The sequence below is a fragment of the Loxodonta africana genome, chromosome 7, assembly GCF_030014295.1.
Source record: "Loxodonta africana isolate mLoxAfr1 chromosome 7, mLoxAfr1.hap2, whole genome shotgun sequence".
Taxonomy (NCBI): domain Eukaryota; kingdom Metazoa; phylum Chordata; class Mammalia; order Proboscidea; family Elephantidae; genus Loxodonta; species Loxodonta africana.
Genome location: NC_087348.1, coordinates 48,283,920 through 48,305,287, shown reverse-complemented (window position 1 = coordinate 48,305,287; position 21,368 = coordinate 48,283,920). Strand labels below are relative to the sequence as shown.

General features: G+C 37.3%; 1 protein-coding gene across 1 annotated transcript in view; it reads right to left on the bottom strand.

Moving 5' to 3' along the window:
- Positions 1-511: 511 nt before the first annotated feature.
- The window catches only part of APIP (APAF1 interacting protein), a 45,668-nt gene continuing 24,811 nt past the window's right edge, over positions 512-21,368 (bottom strand). The window contains exons 2-7 of the mRNA XM_010592132.3: positions 19,476-19,576; positions 7,224-7,272; positions 5,699-5,816; positions 4,723-4,858; positions 1,441-1,608; positions 512-845 (exon numbers count right to left, since the gene is read on the bottom strand). Coding sequence (XP_010590434.1) covers positions 746-845; positions 1,441-1,608; positions 4,723-4,858; positions 5,699-5,816; positions 7,224-7,272; positions 19,476-19,576 — 672 coding nt within the window. The 3' untranslated portion in view covers positions 512-745. The remainder of the gene's footprint in view (positions 846-1,440; positions 1,609-4,722; positions 4,859-5,698; positions 5,817-7,223; positions 7,273-19,475; positions 19,577-21,368) is intronic.

The following is a 21,368-nucleotide window of genomic DNA, read 5'->3' as shown; positions in this document are numbered from 1 at the left end:
GATTGAGATTTGGGATGCAGTGTAATTATTATTCATTCCTCCCCCTGCCCCCCGCCCCCAGGGAAAAAATAAAAGGCATTAACCAAACAAAACCTTAAGATCGAGTTGGTGTTGCTTTTGGCTACAGTATAAAAGCGCTTTCTGTTTTATCACGATTTGGTCAGGGCTCATTTGGCCAGGAGAAGTTGAGTCACTACCACCTGACTGGAATTCACAATCAATCCCAACATGAAATGACTGTCCTGTACTATATTATAGGGGAAATCTTTAAAATCGTTTTGACATTAACACTGAGGGATAGGTTTGGCCTTAACTTTTTACATAAATTTTATGATACCAATATTAAAACAAGAAATGCCCATTACATAAGTAAGTGGAAATTTCCCAACGAATTCTTTTATCACCAGCAGCTTTAAAGATTAAGAGGAATTCTAAGAGCGTCTATAAAAAAGGGATCAAAATAATGGCAAATATTTTGTTGTTAAGAATTTTAAAATAAACACAAAAAACCTTGATTATAAAATTTTTATTCCACTGCACTGCACTGCAATTTAAAACTACAAGAATATAAGCAAATACCATTCAATATCAGAAAAGATAAAGTGTGATCTCTGTGGTACTTAGTGACAAATTAATAGCATAATATGCCTCAAGGAAATTTTCAATTCTTTTAAAAAAATAGTCAAGTTTCATGTCAGTAATAAATTTCCCCTTATCTTTGTATTTAATTAAACTTTGTATTGGTTTACACAATTCCATTTTCTCCAACTGGAAGCTGAGTAGGATCCAGTCCGGCTTTCTTCATTGATACAGCAATATCAAACAAATAGTCATAGCATTCACACCTATAAAAGAAAAAGTAAACAGAATGGGAGGTATTTAGGGAAACAGAGTTAGCCAATCCTAAATAATTTCATTTCTCCTCTCCAACAAGTTAACCCTGCCTGGTACCTAGTATTTTTTTTTCTCAATTGTGGGTCAAATGTTTCTCATTTTGCCCTTGACATTAAAACATGGAAATGAATAATATTGAATCATGCAACCATATGATATACTGCTCAATAGAGTTTAAAATACACTATTTATATAAAATTAAATTTTTTACCATGCCACTTTTAGAAATAATTGTAGCAAATTATTACATTACTTGCATCAGCTTTACTCTCCCTACCAGCCTTAAACTTTGAGAATAGGATCTGTGCCTCTTTCCATTTTGTAACAAAGCACAGAGGGCCTTGCTAAATAATACTTCATCTGATAAATATTTCTGAGTGAATGGATACATAATAAAAATAAAATAGAAATAATTATGATAAACTATGAAAAATTAAACCAATTTGGCAATAATAAAAAAATTCATACATCATTTTAAATCATAAAACTTACTTTGTTCTCTTTCATATTAAGAGTGTGGTAACTGGTTCTTTGATTTACACTTACATGGTTTTAGCCTTCTGCCACGTTTCTCCCCACACGTATACTCCGTGACGCCTGACTAGGACTGCACAGGAGTCTGGGTATTCATTCATTGCAAGAGCCATTCGTTCTTTGAGGTCTTTCTCCTCAGGTGTATTCTCGATAATGGGCACTACTAACATATCATCATATCTGTAAGACAAAACGGGCCATTTTTTCCCCATTAAAACAAATATATTCACATACGAAATTTACCAGTTTTTCAAGTAACCAGCTAGAAAGACATTCTGTATGTCTGAAAGCCACTCCAAATCACGAACAAGATGTTGCCTGTTATTCTGTACATCTTGCATAAACATTTTACCAAAAGATGCCTTGAGAATTTGGCAGGCATTGTTCTAATCCTAAGTGGCAGAAATTTGTACAGTACACCAAAACCCAGCAAAGAAATTATCAAGTTCATACAAGTATTTCCTTGAAGCAGAGAAAATCATAGTATTTTTAACAGGAGATGGGAAATGATAAATCTCAGAATTAGAAGTGTAGAAGAGATTAACAATTAAACTACCTATTAATTAGAAATTCCCCAACAATACAAAATCATTTTAGTTCATTTCTACGGAACCCCAAAGTGCCTCAGATAGACAAACCAATAAATGCAATGTGATTTATGGCACTGGGATGCAAGAACATTCTAGAAATAACTATTAAAGCTATAATACTTTCAGAAATAACATGCTGTTCTTCGTGTAATAAGATTCAAGCAAATAACTTAGTTACTGATAAAATTAACTGTGTGTCATATGTAATATGTTACCAATAGAAAGAAATGTTTTCCTTTTTACATCAATTTTCTCTTGCACTGTAAATGTAACATTTGCTTCTTCACTATGGATGAACTGCTGGCCCCAAATCTTTCCTAATGTTGACAAGAACCACAACTTAACTTTTTCCTCCAGCATACACCAGTCAGAAACAGTTTCAGATGCAAAATAATTCCATAGCAAAATAAGACTTGAAGCAAATTCAACCCAATGCCTCCATTTTATAGATAAGAGACTGATCCTGAGAATGTAAATGAAGAACAGAGCCAAGATAGTCTTTTGACCCTCAAATGTGTTCTTTTCACTCAGCTATAGACATGTTGTTTCCAATGTTGCTGTTGTTAGGTGCTGTCGAGTCGGTTCCAACTCACAGCAACCCTAGGTACAGCAGAACGAAACACTGACCAGTCCTGCGCCGTCCTCAAAATCGTTGTTACGCTTGAGTCTATTGTTGCAGCCACTGTCAACCCATCTCATCAGAGGTCTTCCTCTTTTTCTCTGACCCTCTACTTTACCAAGCATGATGTCCACCTCCAGGGACTGGTCCCTCTTGGTAACATGTCCAAAGTACGTGAGATGAAGTCTCGCTATTCTCGCTTTTAAGGAGCATTCTGGCTGTACTTCTTACAAGACAGATAGCTTCCAATAAAACAAAACCCATTGCCGTCGAGTCAATTCTGACCCATAGCGGTCCTATAGGACAGAGTAGAACTGCTCCATAGAGTTTCCCAGGAGCACCTGGCGGATTCGAACTGCTGACCCTTTGGTTAGCAGCTGTAGCACTTAACCACTACGCCACCAGGGTTTTCCAATAGCTTCCAATAGGGAGGACAATTAGACATATTAACCTCCTCCTGGTACAAATTAATTATTAGAATTTTTTTTTTCCCAGATGCACCTTTTTTGCTATAGAGTAGAGGAGATCAAAACTCCATCTTTTATAGTTTCTTCATCTTGTCTCATCTGATCTTCATTGTTCCTCCTTTTGCCTGGAATCTTAGGATTCTCAATTTATTTTGACAGAATACCACTGTGATAATGAACTGATGGTGCTTATTTCCCAGCCAGGTTCAAATGGAACTGCAAAGGACATCTTAAATTTTTTTTTTTATTCTTTAAATTCTGAAACATTCAAAATAATATGTAAAATGTCTATGTTATGACACATAACAAAGGGCATCTTTTCTTTCATGTCACAAAATTCCAAAGGCTCTCTCTTATTGTGTTCTGTTCCTCTACCTACCTTTTGCTACTTTCTTCTGACCTATTTTTATTTCTTTGCCAAAGCCATCAAATGTCTTATAAAACTGATGGCCTCTCCTTCAACACCCAGATATAGAAACGGCACTATGGGGCTATACTTTATTTAGTATGTTCCCTTTCCACAATTTAAATATTTAACTTTTTGTTAAGTAGGTGTTTCACAGTACTGAGGAATGCTTTAGGCACACAATAAATATTAACGGAAATCAAATCAATTTATCTACACACTAGTTAAAACATGTACATTCTATTACATGCAGTAACAATATGGCATTGCTGTAAGAACACAGTAAGAAAAACTGGCACCCTTTTTCTCCAAACCAGGGAAGGAAGAAGTTTCCAGGCCCTTTAGGAAATTAGTGAGGGTGAGGGCTCAGGAATAAGCATGCTAGTAAGTTTTAATGCAATACTTAGCTTGTATCTCAGTACTAAGAACATGTTTCTTCACATCACTAAATTCTAGATTTATGAATAATTAACCATACTTTTGTGGGTTGGTAAACTTATTTGAACTTATCTAGGAGGTCACACTGTTCTATATGATCTATGCCACCTTTCAACACTAAAAAATTATAAAAATCTAGAGATCTACTTAATTAAAATAGTTACAAAACTTTTATAAACATGAAAACATTCCAGAAATACTAAATTAAATCAAAATTTGCTGTTGTTCTTAGGTACCATAGAGTTGATTTCTACTCAGAGTGATCTCATATGACAGAGTAGAACTGGCCTGTGGGGTTTTCTAGACTGTAAGCTTTACAGGAACAGATTGCCGGGTCTTTCTCCTACAGAGCTGCTAGGTGGGTTCGAACTGCCAATCTTTCAGCTAGCAGCCAAGAGCTTACCCAGTGTTAGTCAGTGTAGTGTCGAACTTTCTGAAGAAATGTGAGGGTAGGGAGACCTCGCACTTTGAGTACGTCAGTAAAGGACCATCATCTTTCCATCTCTGTAGAAATCCCAGCCAAGGTCTTTTCATTTTACAAACATTTTATTACCCATGTTGCTAACAGTTTACTATGTTGGCAGGAGGGGAGGAGGGAGGCCATCTGATTTGGTGTCACTGAGAATGGATTTGGAAGTATATTCAGTGAGATATTCTTTAAACACAGACCTCACAACATCTCATTAAACGCGTAAAGAGATCAGTATCTCTTATTTATCAAAAGAAGGAAAAATACTTTAGTAAACTCTTTAAGCAAAATGAATAGATGAGTACCTATAATACCCTCCTGAGGTACATTTCCTTATTCCTTTTATCATCTCCTGATGTGTAATTTTAAACTCCTGTCCTGGATAGAGAAGGGTGGCCATGACAGCAGCTTTAGAATGGGTGTGAATCACTGCACCGGCTCCTGAAGGAAGAAAAATAAAGTCACATGCTCAGTGAAGACTAAATCATACTTTTTAAAGTTATACATACATATGTATATCTGTGTGTATGTGTGTGTGTATATATATATATATAGTGATAGACTTACTTTTCCTGGCACGGTGGGGAGAAGGGTAGGGGTAGATCAGTGTTGCTGTGCTTACGTGCAGTCAAGTTGGTTCCGACTCATAACGACTCTATAGGACAGAGTAGAGATGCCCATAGAGTTTCCTAGGCTGAAATCTTTACAGCAGCAGATTGCCAGGTCTTTTCTCCTACAGAGCAGCTAGTGGGTTCAAACCACTGACCTTTTGGTTAGCACCCGAGCACTTAACCACTGAACTACCAGGGTCCCTTAGGAAGATCAAAAGGAGGTGGGAAATACTAATAGAGGAATTGGGAAGTAATAAAAACATCAAATTTATTCAGCATGAGGACAAGGCACTATACCTGACACATGGCTCAAAAAATATCTTTTAACATAGAAGCTGGGAGTTGATACCAAAAAAAGCCCACTCTGTCTAGTCGATTTAGTCAATTTGACAATCTAGTTGAGTCAGATTGACTGGCCTGGAATTCTGGCTGATACTCACTAGCTGTTATTTGACTTTCTAGAGCCTCTGTTCTCTCTTTTGTAAAAAGGAATAATAATGGTCCTTCCTTATAGTATTGATGTGAAAACTGAATGAGTTTACATGTTGAAAGTTCTTGCGTATCGTAGACATTCAGTAAAAGTTGGCTAAAATAATAATTACTATTATCTAGGGGAGCCTACTTTTTTTTTTTTCAAATACTCTTTATGTTGAATACACTTTCTGCATACCTCTCATTGTGTAAGCATTCATGAAAAGAGGAGTACACTGGCTTTTCTGTAGCTTCTTATATGACGGAGGTCCACTTATGTCCTGCTCATTTATGTCACAAACAAACATGTCTTCAGGCTATTTATAGAGGGAGAAAAAGAATAAAAGGTGGCTTATACAATATCAATTAGAATTGCCCCTTTCTTGTATACATATTATATACATAGATATACATACATACACAGTGCTAACATATAAAAAAAAACATATAGGTATATTTAACTCACATTTTAAATATTCATATAATTATAGTTTCTCTCGCAAAACATTTTAACCTTTTTGAGAAAGAAATTAAAAAATTTTTTTCTACTCATAAAAATAATTTCAAGAGTTAAAAATATATTCTTCCCTTAGAATTTGAAGACAAAATTGATACAGAATATTAACACGTATGCAATGGTGTCGCTGTCACTTCATCAATTTAGTTTCTTAACTCCACCCTCTAATTTTCTGACTGTATTTCAGAGTATATGAAGAAACCAGCATTCCCAGGTGGGTGTGTTAAAATTATTTCTTCACATTTCCTCATGAAATTAAAGAAAAAGCATAGACTAAAATTTTCTTATCCTTTGAGAAATTTAAATTTAATTGGTACCCAGAAAGACTAATTTCAGTAAGGCATATGATTTTCAAAGTACTAAGGCATTATGTGGATCTACAAATATGTTTCTTAGTAATACATGTATATTTCTTACTTTTAACTTTCATTGCCAGGACTTATTAGGGAAACTGTACTATAAATGTTTCATTAATGAAGTGGCTTTCTTGCTTTAGATAAAAGTATTATATGTTTATTTTTCTAACTAGATTGGGTCATTATTACAGCATTAATTCAGAATGAGTCTTCTCAAAACTCTGAAATACAGTTTCATAACTTTAAATTAGAATAACTTTGCTATTATTAAATAAGAGTCAGTCACAGATTAGATTAGTAAGAAGATGCACTTGATATTCAGGTCCATTTGAGACCATCACTCTGAGTACCACACTAAAACCAAAAAAAACACAAAACACAAAACTGTTGCCGTCAAGTTGATTCCAACTCATAGTGACCCTATAGGACAGAGGAGAACTACCCCACAGGGTTTCCAAGGAGCAGCTGGTGGATTTGAACTGCTGACCTTTTGGTTAGCAGCCAAACGCTTAACCACTGCGCCACCAGGGCTCTGATTACCCCACTAGCTGGTGCTATAATGCTGCAAGTTACAATCACTTGCTATTATAACGTAAGAATGAGCTACTCTCTTTTGCCCTCTACAGGTAGAGTGAGATTGCAAAATATATTCTGGTCACGTGGAGAATACTTATCACCTTAAAATAAACCAAAACAGTTATTCAATAGGTGCTCATAGGCTAGTTATTTAAATTATCACAATATATTCATTGTTCAAACCTAACATTTTCTTTTAGTTATATTTTAAAATTAATTCCATTTCATAAAATAAAAAGTAAAGACGAAATGACATTTGGGTTTAAAAAGTATACCTGAATTCGTTCCTTTTGCACTCCTGAAGGAGCAATGTAGATTTCATTGCTGGTAACACAAAATATAGAAATTGGTTTTTATTTCACTCTAATTTTCTGCTTTTGCACAAAGAAATCTGTTGCCTACTCTTACAGTTCAATCATTAATATTCATTATAATCAAGTCATACAAATAGCTGCTTGATTAAATTAATGATTTAGGCTGCATAGAAAGAATGCCAAATTACTTTGATGACTCTGTAATGCTGGTGACACATTTTCATGTATGTATGTTTTTATTTCTTTTTATAGCACAAAACCAATGGTAATCAGGCTTTACTTAGTTGCTGTTGTTAGCTGCTGTCGAGTTGGTCCCCAATTCATGGAGACCCCACGTGTTGCCGAGTAGAACTATGCTCTGTAAGGTTTTCATGACTGTGATTTTTTGGAAGCAGATCACCAGATCTTTTATCTGAGATACCTCTGGGTGGGTTCGAGCTGCGAACTTTTCAGTTAGTAGCTGACTGCTTAACTGTCTGTGCCAACCAGGAACTCTGAAGCAGAGTTTATTCATACACACACACACACCAAAAAATAAAACCAAACTCATTGCCGTCGAGTTGATTCCAATTCACAGTGACCCTATAGGACAGAGCAGAACTGCCCTGTAGAGTTTCCAAGGAGCAACTTGTGGATTTGAACTGCCAACCTTTTGGTTAGTAGCTGTAGCTCTTAATCACTATGCCACTAGGACTTCTAATACATATATATATGTTATCCTAAAATCTAATCATAGGAAAACATGCTCATTAGAAAAGATTCCATATTTACAAAATTTTTAAGAGTAGATTTCTGCCATGCAAATAATCAGGTTTAATTTTATTGTTTAAAACGCTCATATTATAAAACATGAAGTTCAGAGACCTCTACTGGAAAGTTATTAAATTACAGCATTAATGTTTGGCTACTTTTGGATAGAACAGCATGCTGCCTATTTGAAGAGCAGATGTATCTTGTGAAAATATTTGGTATTAAAGCTAAAATAATCATAAAAAGTTAAAAATATAAAAGGAATGGCTACATGTGGACACTGTGCTAAGAGGGACAGTATATCCTATCATTTACCGAAAGGTGCTCTCAAATTTGATTTAGAAATTAATTTCAAAATCTTCTCCTAATTCTCTCCACCGTCAACAGAAGTTCTTTAGCTCACTTAAAAGTTTCCGTTGATGCCAGAGAGTATCAATGACCCGCCACATATGTGAAAACCAAGGAAATCCCAGCATCTTCATATTCTAACCACTGAATCATGGACATAGGAACACTGAATGAACACCAAGTATTTGATAGTTACAATGAGGATGATGGCCTGTATTGAATCAAGCTGTCAAAGTTAGTAAATCTATAGGCTTACAACTGGTAAAAATGTAAGGTGAAATGAAAGCTCCTTTAAGGTTCCACTGATAAACTAAGGTCTAGAAAATAAATGTTTGATAGTGTGGGTGAAATCCAAAGCACGGTAGGTTCGATTCCAGTATTTGCTTTCATGAGGTAGCTAATGCTTAGAGTTTTGTTGCCTAAGAATACCATAGAATGTCCTTCCTCTGGAGCCAGTGGGAATGGGTAGGGATCACACTGCTAAACTGGGTCCTTTACAGGCCAGACTTACTGAGTCAGTAGAGGCTAGAAGAACTCCCAAGACTACTGCCATGGGATGCCCTTTAAATTTGGAACTCAAACCACTCCTGGGGGTCACCTTTTAGCCAAATGACAGATTGGCTCATAAAATAAATAGGATCACCTGGGAGTACTGTGCTCCTCTAAATAATCACCTAAATGAAACCAAATGGTCAGCATTCACCCTAGACCAAAGATGAGAAGGTAAGGGTAAACAGGGAAGCTAGATTGATGGAAATAGACAACTACAATGGAAATAATGAGAACGCTGATACATTGTGAAAAATGTAACCAATGTCACTGAACAATATGTATAAAAATTGTTAAATGAGATCCTAATTTGCTGTGTAAACTTTCACTAAAAACATAATAAATTATTTTTTTTTTAAAAAAAAAAGAATCACAAAAAATAGTCCTTTACAAATACCAGGATCCAAATCTTCTGTCTTTGTGTAATATGGAGGAAACTCTAGGATCATGTGTGGTCCAAAGTCCATTCACCTCTATTGATAAAAGAACTTCTAGGTCTTCTTGTGTGGTAAAAAAATTAATGCAGTCCTAGAAACAGACTCAAATAAAGTATAAAACAGTTTGCTGGTAAATAAATGCCATCTGTGAAATGGGAAAATCCAAGGTATTTACTCTGTTTATTCAAGTGATTTGGTATACTAAATCTGTTTTTACTACTGTCTTTGTAAAATGGAAATTGGTTTAGACTTTTATAAACTTGTCTAACTAAAATATTAGCTAAATAAGCTTTAGAAAAACACATTTAAATCAACAAAGAGGTAACTGGATAAAGACACAAGGATGACAGAGCTTTAATTTTAGGATGGAAAAGTACAAAAAACTAAGGTGAAGTATTCACTTGGTGCTATAAGCCACAACCCACACCTGTCCATCAATTTGTTGTACCGTGGGGGCTTGTGTTGTTGTGCTACTAGAAGCTATACCACTGGTATTCAAACACTAGCAGGGTCACCCATGGCAGATGGGTTTCAGCTGAGCCACCAGACTATGACTGACTAGGAAGAAGGACCTGGCAGTCTACTTCTGAAAAGAATTAGCCAGTGAACGCCTTAAGAATAGCCGCAGAACATTGTCTGATATACTGCCGGAAGATGAGACCCTCGGGTTGGAAGGTACGCAAAATACAGTCTTAGGAAGAGCTACCTCCTCAAAGCAGAGTCAGCCTTAATGATACGGAGGGAGTCAAGCTTTTGGGACCTTCATTTCCTGATGTGGCATGACTCAAAATGAGAAGAAATAGCTGCAAACATCCATTAATAATTGGAACTTGGAATGTATGAAGCATGAGTCTAGGAAAACTAGAAATCATCAAAAATGAAACGGAATGCATAAATATCGACATCCTAGGCATTAGGCATTGGTGGCTGAAATGGACTAATATTGGCCATTTTGAATTGGACAATCATATGGTCTACTATGCTGGGAATGACAACTTGAAGAGGAATGGCTAATGATTCTGATCATTTCCTCATGTGTCTGTTAGTTGCCTGAATCTCTTTTTTGGTAAAGTGTCTGTTCATATTTTTTGTTTATTTTTTAATTGGGTTATTTGCATATTTAAATATTTTATAATATACATTTATATATATTAAATATATATATATTTTATTTGATTCATTGTTAAAAAAAAAAATTCAAGATGTACCCCAAAGTTCAACACTGTCAGTGATATGATAATATACATACAACTACAAGGAAGACCAGTTAATATGACTATTATTTAAATTTATGCACTAATCACTAATGCCAAAGATGAAGAAATTGAAGATTTTTACCAACTTCTGCAGTCTGAAATTGATCAAACATACAATCAGGATGCATTGATAATTACTGGTGATTGGAATGTGAAAGTTGGAAAATATGGCCTTGGCAACAGAAAAGAGACCTACATAAGTAGAAAAACATACCTTGCTCATGCATGGGAAGACTCAACATTGTAAAAATGTCAGTTCTAACCAAAGTGATGTACAGATACAATGCAATCCTGATCCAAATTCCAAGAACATTTTTTAATGAAATGAAGGAACAAATCACCAACTTCATATGGAAAATGAAGAGGCCTCCGATAAGTAAAGCATTACCGAAGAAGAACAAAGTGGGAAGCCTCAATCTACCTGATTTTAGAATCTATTATATCACCACGGTAGTCAAAACAGCCTGGTACTGGTACAACAACAGATGCATAGACCAATGGAACAGAATTGAGAATCCATACATAAATCCATCCACAAATGAGCAGCTGATATTTGACAAAGGCCCAAAGTCCGTTAAATGGGGAAAAGACATTCTCTTTAACAAATGGTGCTGGCATAACTGGATATCCATCTGCAAAAAAATGAAATAAGACCCATATCTCACACCATGTACAAAAACTAGCTCAAAATGGATCAAAGACCAAAATATAAAATCTAAAACGATAAAGATCATGGAAAAAAAATAGGGGCAACGCTAGGAGCCCTAACACATGGCATAAACATACAAGCCATAACTAACAATACACAAACACCAGAAGAGAAACTAGATAACTGAGACCTCCTAAAAATCAAACATCTGTGGTCATTATAAGACATCATCAAAAGAATAAAAAGAGAACCTAAAGAGTGGGAAAAATTTTGGGCTATAACATATCCGACAATGGCCTAACTCTAAAAACCTCAAGACACTGTAACACCTCAACAACAAAAAGACAAAGAACCCAATTAAAAAATGGGCAAAGGATATGAACAGATACTTCACCAAAAAAGAGATTCCGGCAGCTAACAGACACATGAGGAAATGCTCATGATCATTAGCCATTAGAGAAATGCAAATCAAAAACTACAATGAGATTCCACCTCACCCCAAGAAGGCTGGCAGTGATACAAAAAACACAAAACAATAAATGTTGGAGAGTTGTAGAGAGACTGGAACACTTGGCTAGTGGGAATGTCATATGGTACTACCACTTTGGAAAATGATTTGGTGCTTCCTTAAAAAGCTAGAAATAGAAATACCATACTATCCAGCAATCCCACTCCTTGGAATATATCCTACAGAAATAAGAGCCATCATATGAATAGACACATGCACACTCATATGCATTGCAGCATTGTTCACAATAGCAAAAAGACACAAACAACTGAGGTGCCCGTCAACAGACGAATGGATAAACAAATTACGATACATACACACAGTGGAATGCTATGCAATACTAAAGAACAAGGATGAATGCGAAATATCTCACGATATGGATGAATCTAGAGGACATTGTTGCTGTTGTTTTATTTCTATTTTTACTGTGTTTTAAGTGAAAGTTTACAAATCAAGTCAGTCTCTTGTACAAAAATTTATATACACCTTGCTATGTACTCCTAGTTGCTCTCCCCCTAATGAGACAGCACACTGCTTCTCTCCACCCTGTATTCCCCGTGTCCATAAAGCCAGCTTCTGTCCCCTCTGCCTTCTCAACTCCACTCCAGATGGGAGCTGCCCATATAGTCTCATGTGTCTACTCGGGCCAAGAAGCTCACTCCTTGCTATCATTTGCTATTTTATAGTCCAGTCCAATCCCTGTCTGAAGAGTTGGCTTTGGGAATGGTTCCGGTCTTGGGCTAACAGAAGGCCTGCAGACCATGACCTCTGGGGTCCTTCTAGTCTCAGTCAGATGCATTGCTGCTGTTGCTGTTAGGTGCCATGGAGTTGGTTCTGACTCATAGTGACCCCATGTACAACAGTTTGCCCAGTCCTGTGCCATCCTCACAATTGTTGCCATGCTTAAGCCCATCATTGCAGCCTCTGTATCAATCCATCTCACTGAGGGTCTTCCTCTTTTTTGATGACCCTCTATTTTACCAAGCATGATATCCTTCTCCAGGGACTGATCCCTCCTGACAACACGTCCAAAGTATGTGAGACATAGTCTCCCCGTCCTTGCTTCTAAGAAGCATTCTGGTTGTACTTCTTCCAAGACAGATTTGTTCGTTCTTTTGGCAGTCCATGGTATATTTGATATTCTTTGCCAACACCACCATTCAAAGCTGTCGATTGTTCTTCAGTCTTCCTTATTCATCGTCCAGCTTTCACATGGGAGGTGACTGAAAACACCATGGCTTGGGGTAGGTGCACCTCAGTCTTCAGGGTGACATCTTTGCTTTTCAATACTTTTAAATAGGTTTTTTGCAGCAGATTTGCCCAATGCAATGCATCTTTTGACTTCTTGACAGCCGCTTCCATCCGTAGGTATTGATTGTGGATTCAAGTAAAATTCAAGTAAAAGTAAAATTCACTTCAATCTTTTCCCCATTTATCATGGTGTTGCTTATTGGTCCAGTTGTGAGATTCTTTGTTTTCTTTATGTTGGGTGTAATCTGTACTGAAGGCTGTGGTCTTTTGGTCTTTGATCTTTATCAATAAGTGCCTCAAGTCCTCGTCACTTTCAGCAAGCAATGTTGTGTTATCTGCATAACGCAGGTTGTTAATGAGTCTTCCTTCAATCCTGATGCCGTGTTCCTCTTCATATACCCCAGCTTCTCATTATTTGTTCAGCATACAGATTGAATAAATATGGTGAAAGGATACAACCCTGAAGCACACCCTTCCTGATTTTAAATCACGCAGCATCTCCTTGTTCTGTTCAAACAACTGCCTCTTGATCTATGTATAGGTTCCTCATAAGCACAATTAAGTGTTCTGGAATTCCCGTTCTTCGCAATGTTATCCATAATTTGTTATGATCCACATAGTCGAATGCCTTTGCACCGTCAATAAAACACAGATAAACATCTTTCTGGTATTCTCTGCTTTCAGCCAGGATCCATCTGACATCAGCAATGATATCCCTGGTTCTGTGTCCTCTTCTGAATCCAGCTTGAATTTCTTGCAGTTCCCTGTTGATATACTGCTACAACCACTTTTGAATGATCTTCAACAAAATTTTACTTGCGTGTGATACTAATGATATTGTTCGATAATTTCCACATTCGGTGGGGTCACCTTTCTTGGGAATAGGCATAAATATAGATCTCTTCCAGTCAGTTGGCCAGGTAGCTGCTTCCAAATTTCTTGGCATAGACAAGTGAGTACTTCCAGTGCTCCAACCATTTGTTGAAACATCTCATTTGGTATTCCATCAATTCCTGGAGGCTTGTTTTTCACCAATGCCTTCGGTGCAACTTGGATTTCTTCCTTAAGTACCACTGGTTCCTGCTTATATGGTACCTCCTGAAATGGTTGAACGTCAACCAATTCTTTTTGGTATAGTGATTCTGTGTATTCCTTTCATCTTCTTTTGATGCTTCCTGAGTTGTTTAATATTTTCCCTGCAGAATCTTTCAATATTGGAACTCAAGGCTTGAATTTTTCCTTCAGTTCTTTCAGCTTGAGAAATGCACAGCGTGTTCTTCCCTTTTGGTTTTCCATCTCCAGGTCTTTGCACATGTCATTATAATACTTTGTCTTCTTGAGCTGTCCTTTGAAATCTTCCGTTCAACTCTTTTACTTCATCATTTCTTCCTTTCAATTTAGCTACTTCACATTCAAGAGCAAGTTTCAAAGTCTCTTCTGACATCCATTTTGGTCTTTTCTTTCTCTCCTGTCTTTTTAATGACCTTTTGCTTTCTTCATGTATGACGGATGTCCTTGATTTCATTCCACAATTCATCTGGTCTTCGGTCATTAGTGTTCAATGCATCAAATCTATTCTTGAGATGGTCTCTAAATCCAGATGGGATATACTCAAGGTCATACTTTGGCTCTCGTCGACTTGTTCTAATATTCTTCAGTTTCACTTTTAACTTGCCTATGAGCAGATGATGGTCTGTTCCTCAGTCAGCCCCTGGCCTTCTTCTGACTAATGATGTTGATCTTTTCCATTGTCTCTTTCCACAGATGTAGTTGATTTGATTCCTGTATATTCCATCTGGCGAGGTCCACCGTTTATGCTGTTGAAAAAAGTATTTGCAATGAAGAAGTCATTGGTCTTGCAAAATTCTATCATGCAGTCTCCAGCATCATTTTTATCACCTAGACCATATTTTCCAACTACGGATACTTCTCCTTCATTTCCGATGTTCGCATTCCAATCTCCAGTAATTATTAATGTACCCTGATTGCATGTTTGATCAATTTCAGACTGAAGGAATTGGTAAAAGTCTTCAACTTTTCATCTTTGGCCTTAGTGGTTGGCGTGTAAGTTTGAATAATAGTTGTATTAACTGGTCTTTCTTGTAGGTGTATGGATATTATCCTATCACTGACAGTGTTGTACTTCAGGATAGATCCTGAAATGTTCTTTTTGATGATGAATGCAGTGCCATTCCTCCAAGTTGTCATTCCCGGCATAGTAGAGCAAATCACTGTCGGATTCAAAATGGCCAATACCAGTCCATTTCAGCTCACTAACGCCTAGGATATTGATGTTTATGTGTTCCATTTCATTTTTGACAACTTCTACTTTTCCTAGATTCATACTTTGTGCATTCCAGTTTTGGATTATTAATGGATGTTTGCAGCTGTTTCTTCTCATTTTGAGTCATGCCACATAAGCAAATGAGGGTCCTGAAAGCTTGACTCCATCCACGTCATTAAGGTCAACTCTAGTTTGAAGAGGCAGCTCTTCCCCAGTCATCTTTTGAATACCTTCCAACCTGAGCGGCTCATCTTCCAACATTATATCAAACAATGTTCCGCTGCTATTTATAAGGTTTTCACTGCCTAAATCTTTTCAGAAGTATACTGCCGGGTCCTTCTTCCTAGTATCTCTTAGTCTGGAAGCTCAGCTGAAACCTTTCCGCCATGGGTGACCCTGCTGGTATCTGAATACCACTGGCATAGCTTCCAGCATTACAGCACCATACAAGCCCCCACAGTAGGACAAACTGACAGACACATGGGGGTGGATGGCATTATGCTGAGTGAAATTAATCAGTCACAAAAGGACAAATATTGTATAAGAGAACTATCATAAGAACTAAAGAAAAGGTTTAATCACAGAAAAAAGCATTCTTTGATGGTTACAAGGGTAGGCAGGGAGGGAGAAGGGTATTCACTAACTACATAGTAGACAAGAATTATCTTAGGTGAAGGGAAGGACAATACACAATACAGGGGCAGTCAGCACAACTGGATCAAAGCAAAAGCTAAGAAGTTTCCTGAACATGTCCAAATACTCTGAGGGACAGAGTGGCTGAGGCTGAGGCCTGGAGACCACAGTTTCAGGTGACATCTAGGTTAATTGGCATAACAAAATTTATTAAGAAAATGTTCTCTATCCCACCTTGGTGGTGGCATCTGGGGGCTTAAAAGCTTGCGAGTGGCCATCTAATATGCACCAATTGGTCCCAACCTACTTGGAGCAAAGGAGAATGAAGAACACCAAAGACACAAGGAAAACATTAGCCTGAGAGACTAAAGGTCCACACAAACCAGAGACTCCACGAGCCTGAGACCAGAAGAATTAGATGGTGCCGGGCTACCACCAATGACTGACCTGACAGGTAATACAACAGAGAGTCCCGAATGGAGCAAGAGAAAAGCGTGGAGCAGAACTTAAATTCACGTAAAAAGACCAGACTTAATGGTCTGACAGTGACTGAAGTAACTCCTGAAACTATGGCCCAGGATGCTCTGTTAACCCAGAACTAAAATCAGTCCCAAAGCCCACTCTTCAGACAAGGATTACATAGGACTGACTATAAAATAAAAAATAATACACGTAAGGAGTATGCTTCTTAGTTTAATCAGACACACAAGACCAAATGGGTATCTCTTGTCCAGAGGCAGAATGAGAAGGCAGGAAGGGACAGGAACTGGCTGAATGGACACCAGGAACCTGCGGCAGAAAGGGGGAGTGTGTTATCACATCATGGGGATTGCAACAAATGTCACAAAACAATTATAAATTTTTGTACGAGAAATTAACTTGAGCTGTAAACTTTCACCTAAAGCATAATTAAAAAAAAAAAGAGCTACGACTGCTAACCAAAAGGTCAGCAGTTTGAATCTACCAGCCACCCCTTAGAAACCACATGGGCAGTTCTATTCTGTCCTATAGAGTCGCTATTATTCAAATTTGACTCAACGGCAACAGGTTTGGTTTTTATTTTAAGGATAAGGCAAAGAAAACCACACTTGCACTAACAACCTAAGGATATTATTGCTGATACTAGTCATGTGGGCTTATGAAGTCACTTAAATATCAGGAGAAAAATTCAACATTTTACTACAAAATGCCCATTTTACTCTGTAAAGCACAAAGTTGATAAGATTCTAAGTGAAGTGCCATAAAACTGGCTCTTTCCACCAGCGGCCCATTAAGAATCTGACTAAGGAAAAAGCATTTTACATATAAAACACAAAACCCATATATGATGGAATTTTCCCATAAACTGATTTTAATGCTCTAAAAGCCATTGGATGTTAAAAGGTGCTCCAGTGAGTAGTTTATGGTAGCCACATGCAATCACAGTGCATGGACTAGTAAAATTCTGCTAGAAAGAACACAGTTCCTTACATCTTTTTGATTAAAAAAATTCCCTCTTGAAATTTTCAGTGACTCCTTAGCTGCATTCTCCTATTTTTTACTTTGCTGGTTTCTTCTGTTTTTCCCCAAGAGCCAGTTAGAAATGGTTTTGTTTTAGCTCAGTTTAGTAGAAAGCTTTATTTTGTATGTAAACAAACTATTTCAGCACATGCAAATAAAAAGCAATTAATTAAAGGCAGCATTTAAGACATGATTTAATATAAATAATAACCCACCCAGTGCCGTTGAGTCGATTCTGACTCATAGCGACCCTATAGGACAGCGTAGAACTGCCCCATAGTTTCCAAGGAGCACCTGGCAGATTAGAACTGCTGACCTCTTGGTTAGCAGCTGTAGTAGCACTTCACCACTAAGCCAACAGGGCCGGCAATATAAGTAATACTGTTGGAAAATCAGATGACTTACAAGTATTGGGACTCAGCTCCTAAATGGGTAAAGGAAACAGCAACAACATAGGCCTTTGCTGTACACAGGCCAACTAAAAAGTTTGGCAAAATGATCTGAAAGACTGTACAACACTGAATCGACACATTAGCACTAGGCTGATGGTAAGACAGGAGGCAGGGATGGGTTTACTTTTGCAACATGTAAAACACGACCTTACCAGACTCTGAGTGCATCCCTACATCCATAACAGTGCTAGTTGTTGACTAAAGCCCCGCTTGTCACTTCCCACTGTTCAATTAATAGTGCCTGAGTTACTTGGTAATTTGAAGCAGATGAAATGACAATGGCATCATCTCGTGGTATGCCATAAAATCCGGTTTGTTCAAAATGTCCTGATTACAGACATTCCATTCCTATCACGCAAATGAAGAAGCCTCCGTGGGGGGCATTACTATATATACTCAAGAGCATATAAATATTTTAGTAATCCAATTTTGTGAAAATGAATCAGGATTAAAGAAATAAATCAGCAGTCACTCACTTTGACACTCAATCGCTAGACAATAATATTCCTAAAATATTCCAGGAGGAAAAACATTAATCCTCTTCCAGAAACCTTGAAAGAATGAGATTTCACAACTTTTATTACTGTGCCAATATTTCCGTTGTTAGTAAATTACTTATTTCTTCATCTTTTTGGAAGAAAGACACTGATTAAATCTAATGAACACTTAAATACTATTCATTCCTTTCCTTATGGTTTAACTCTAGTACCTCTTGTTTTGTCCTCAGGGAACCACTGACCAACAGCTGCTACGTCCGTTAATGACACATGTGCTTATTAGAAAGACATGCTGCCTTTCTTCTGACTAAATAAAACATAATTTTTAATGGTTAGTAACCTGTATTTGGGAGCTCTGGTTGCACAGTCATTAAGAGCTTGGCTGCTAACCAAAAGGTTGGCAGTTCGAATCCACCAGCTGCTCCTTGGAAACCCTCTGGGGCAGTTCTACTCTGTCCTATCGGGTCGCTAAGAGTTGGAATCAACTCCATGGCAATGGGTTTGGAATCTATATTTAGAAGTCCCTGGGTGACACAAACAGTTAAGACTCAACTGCTAGCTGAAAGGTTAGTAGTTTGAACCCACCCAGGGGCACCTTGGAAGACAGGCCTGGCTTCCAAAAGGTCACAGCCTTGAAAACCCTATGGACTAGTTCTCTGCACACATGGGGGTCACCCTGAGTTGGAATTGACTTGATAGCAATTAACAACAACAATAAATCTATATTTGGGTGACTTTTAAATATGCATCTGAACCTTTGAAACAAATCCTGTCTACCTAGAGGGGATCCTTTTTGAAGAAATTCCAGACATATGAACATATTTAGCAGCATGTTATTTAACTTTGGTACTCCAAAGACTGAGAACTGAATTATTCTGATCAGAAATGGTGGTTCTTAAATCCTTTTGTATTAAATCTGCAGCTTCTGCACAGTTGTTTCATTCAGTTATGCAAATATTCATTTTTCCCTTTAGAAACTAAACACTTGAGTATCACATAAAACTGATCAACGGTTGTTCTTGGGACATAATACATGTTAGGCCCCCCATGATCTACTTCTATGGAGAATTCCCAGAATAGAAGTCAGCTAGAAACTTACCCATGCTTCAAGCTAATTCCTCCTCCAGTTCCAGTGACCCAGCCCAAATGGTAAAACTGTTTGCAAAGCTCTGGGATCAGGTATCTTGGATGTTCCTTGTCCTTAAAAAGAAGATAATGTTTTTAAAATATGCATTATTTTATCAAGTGGACTATTCTACCTGACGTCTCTATTAAGAGGCCAATTTAAGGAACTTCAAGAAAATCGACCATAATGAGAGGGTACAGTGAAGAAAATAACTATTATAAACATATCTTATGCTTTTAATGTATGAAGCCATCACACTACTTAGCAATCTGGGACTACTCAGTGTAGGGCCATATAGTCCAACAGAACAGGTAACCTCCAAGAGCTGCAGGAACAAGGTGGGGCAATGTCCAGCATATATTACCAAAACCAAATCCACTGTCGTTGAGTCGATTCTGACTCATAGCAACCAGTGTATATTAGAGAGTACCTATTAAAATGGCTGAAAGAAAGTAGAATTTAGCACTGAGAGGGACATGCTTCAATCTGTCCAGGAAACTTCTTCACCCAAAACACCTTATTCAATTAAATCACCATATGCAAGAAATACTAAGATAGTTATCTGTTTATACTCTGTGTGTTGTTGGTTCAAATACATTTTTTCCCATAATATATTTTTTCCATAAGGACTTTATTGTTTTCTTTTATTACAAAAGCAATATATATTCATTATGGAAAGTAAAATCAAGCAACTAACAAAAAAAACACTGAGAAACAATCACAATTTATACCTGCTAGGCCCATTTCTATGCAGATATGTGTGTGGGGAGAGTATCTATTGAGATAAACATTGAGATTTATTTTTACGCATATTTAGTTTTAGGAAAAATAAAAGCCCAGTATACCCCCCTGCCTTTTTAGTGTTTAAATTACTGAAAACAAAAATAATAAATACAATGAATTCCATTGTTGGCAGTATGATATACAACACTTCCTGTGCAAACAACTAAAAATGCTGAATAAATTATTTTTTAAAAAATATTGCAAAATAAGTCATTGAGCTGACAAGAAAAGAATGCAAGGCTTCACAGGGGCCATAAAAGAAATAAGAGTGAGACTCTCTCAAAGGGAAGTAAGCTCCAAACTCAGGATTTCCCTGAGGGTATCTGCAAAACTCAGGTGATCTTGAGCCTCAATTTTTAAAATTTTTTTGTGAAAATGTAGACACCAAAGGATATACCATTTCAACAAATTCTACATGTACAATTCAGTGACATTCTTCAAATTGTTAACCATTCTCCCTATCCCTTTCTAAACTACTCTATCACCATCAGGGTACAGTCGCCCTAAGCCCCCTAAGCAAAACTTATTTTTTTAGGGATACATATATACCCTGTGGGGCTGTTCTACTCTGTTCTATAGGGTCGCTATGAGTCAGAATTGACTCAACGGCAATAGGTTTTTAATATAGATGGTACAACGCACTGGGTTTTGGGATATAGGTGGTTTTGGGATATAGATGGATAGACACACACACACACCCCACATAATGCATATGGTGTGATAATAGCTCATCAACACGGTTATCATATTCCTTAAAAACAGTTTATATGTGGTTATAACCTCCAAAAGTTCAAATTTAGTTAATTTTTTATTATCCAAAGAGTACCAGAGCTTTTCATAATATATATGATGTTACCCAGAAACCCAGTGCCGTCGTATATGATGTTAGCTGCCGTCAAGTCTGCCCCTGACTCCCAGAGACCCCATGCACAGCCCTTGTGCTCCCTAATTTCTCTCCTTTGATATGGATCCACTCCATGGCAACAGATCTGTACCATTCCAGGTAGCATGAACCAGGATTGGGGTTATCACTTACTCAGAAGCAAAGCTAAAAATTAAGTTGGGAGGAGAGAAATAAGCAGG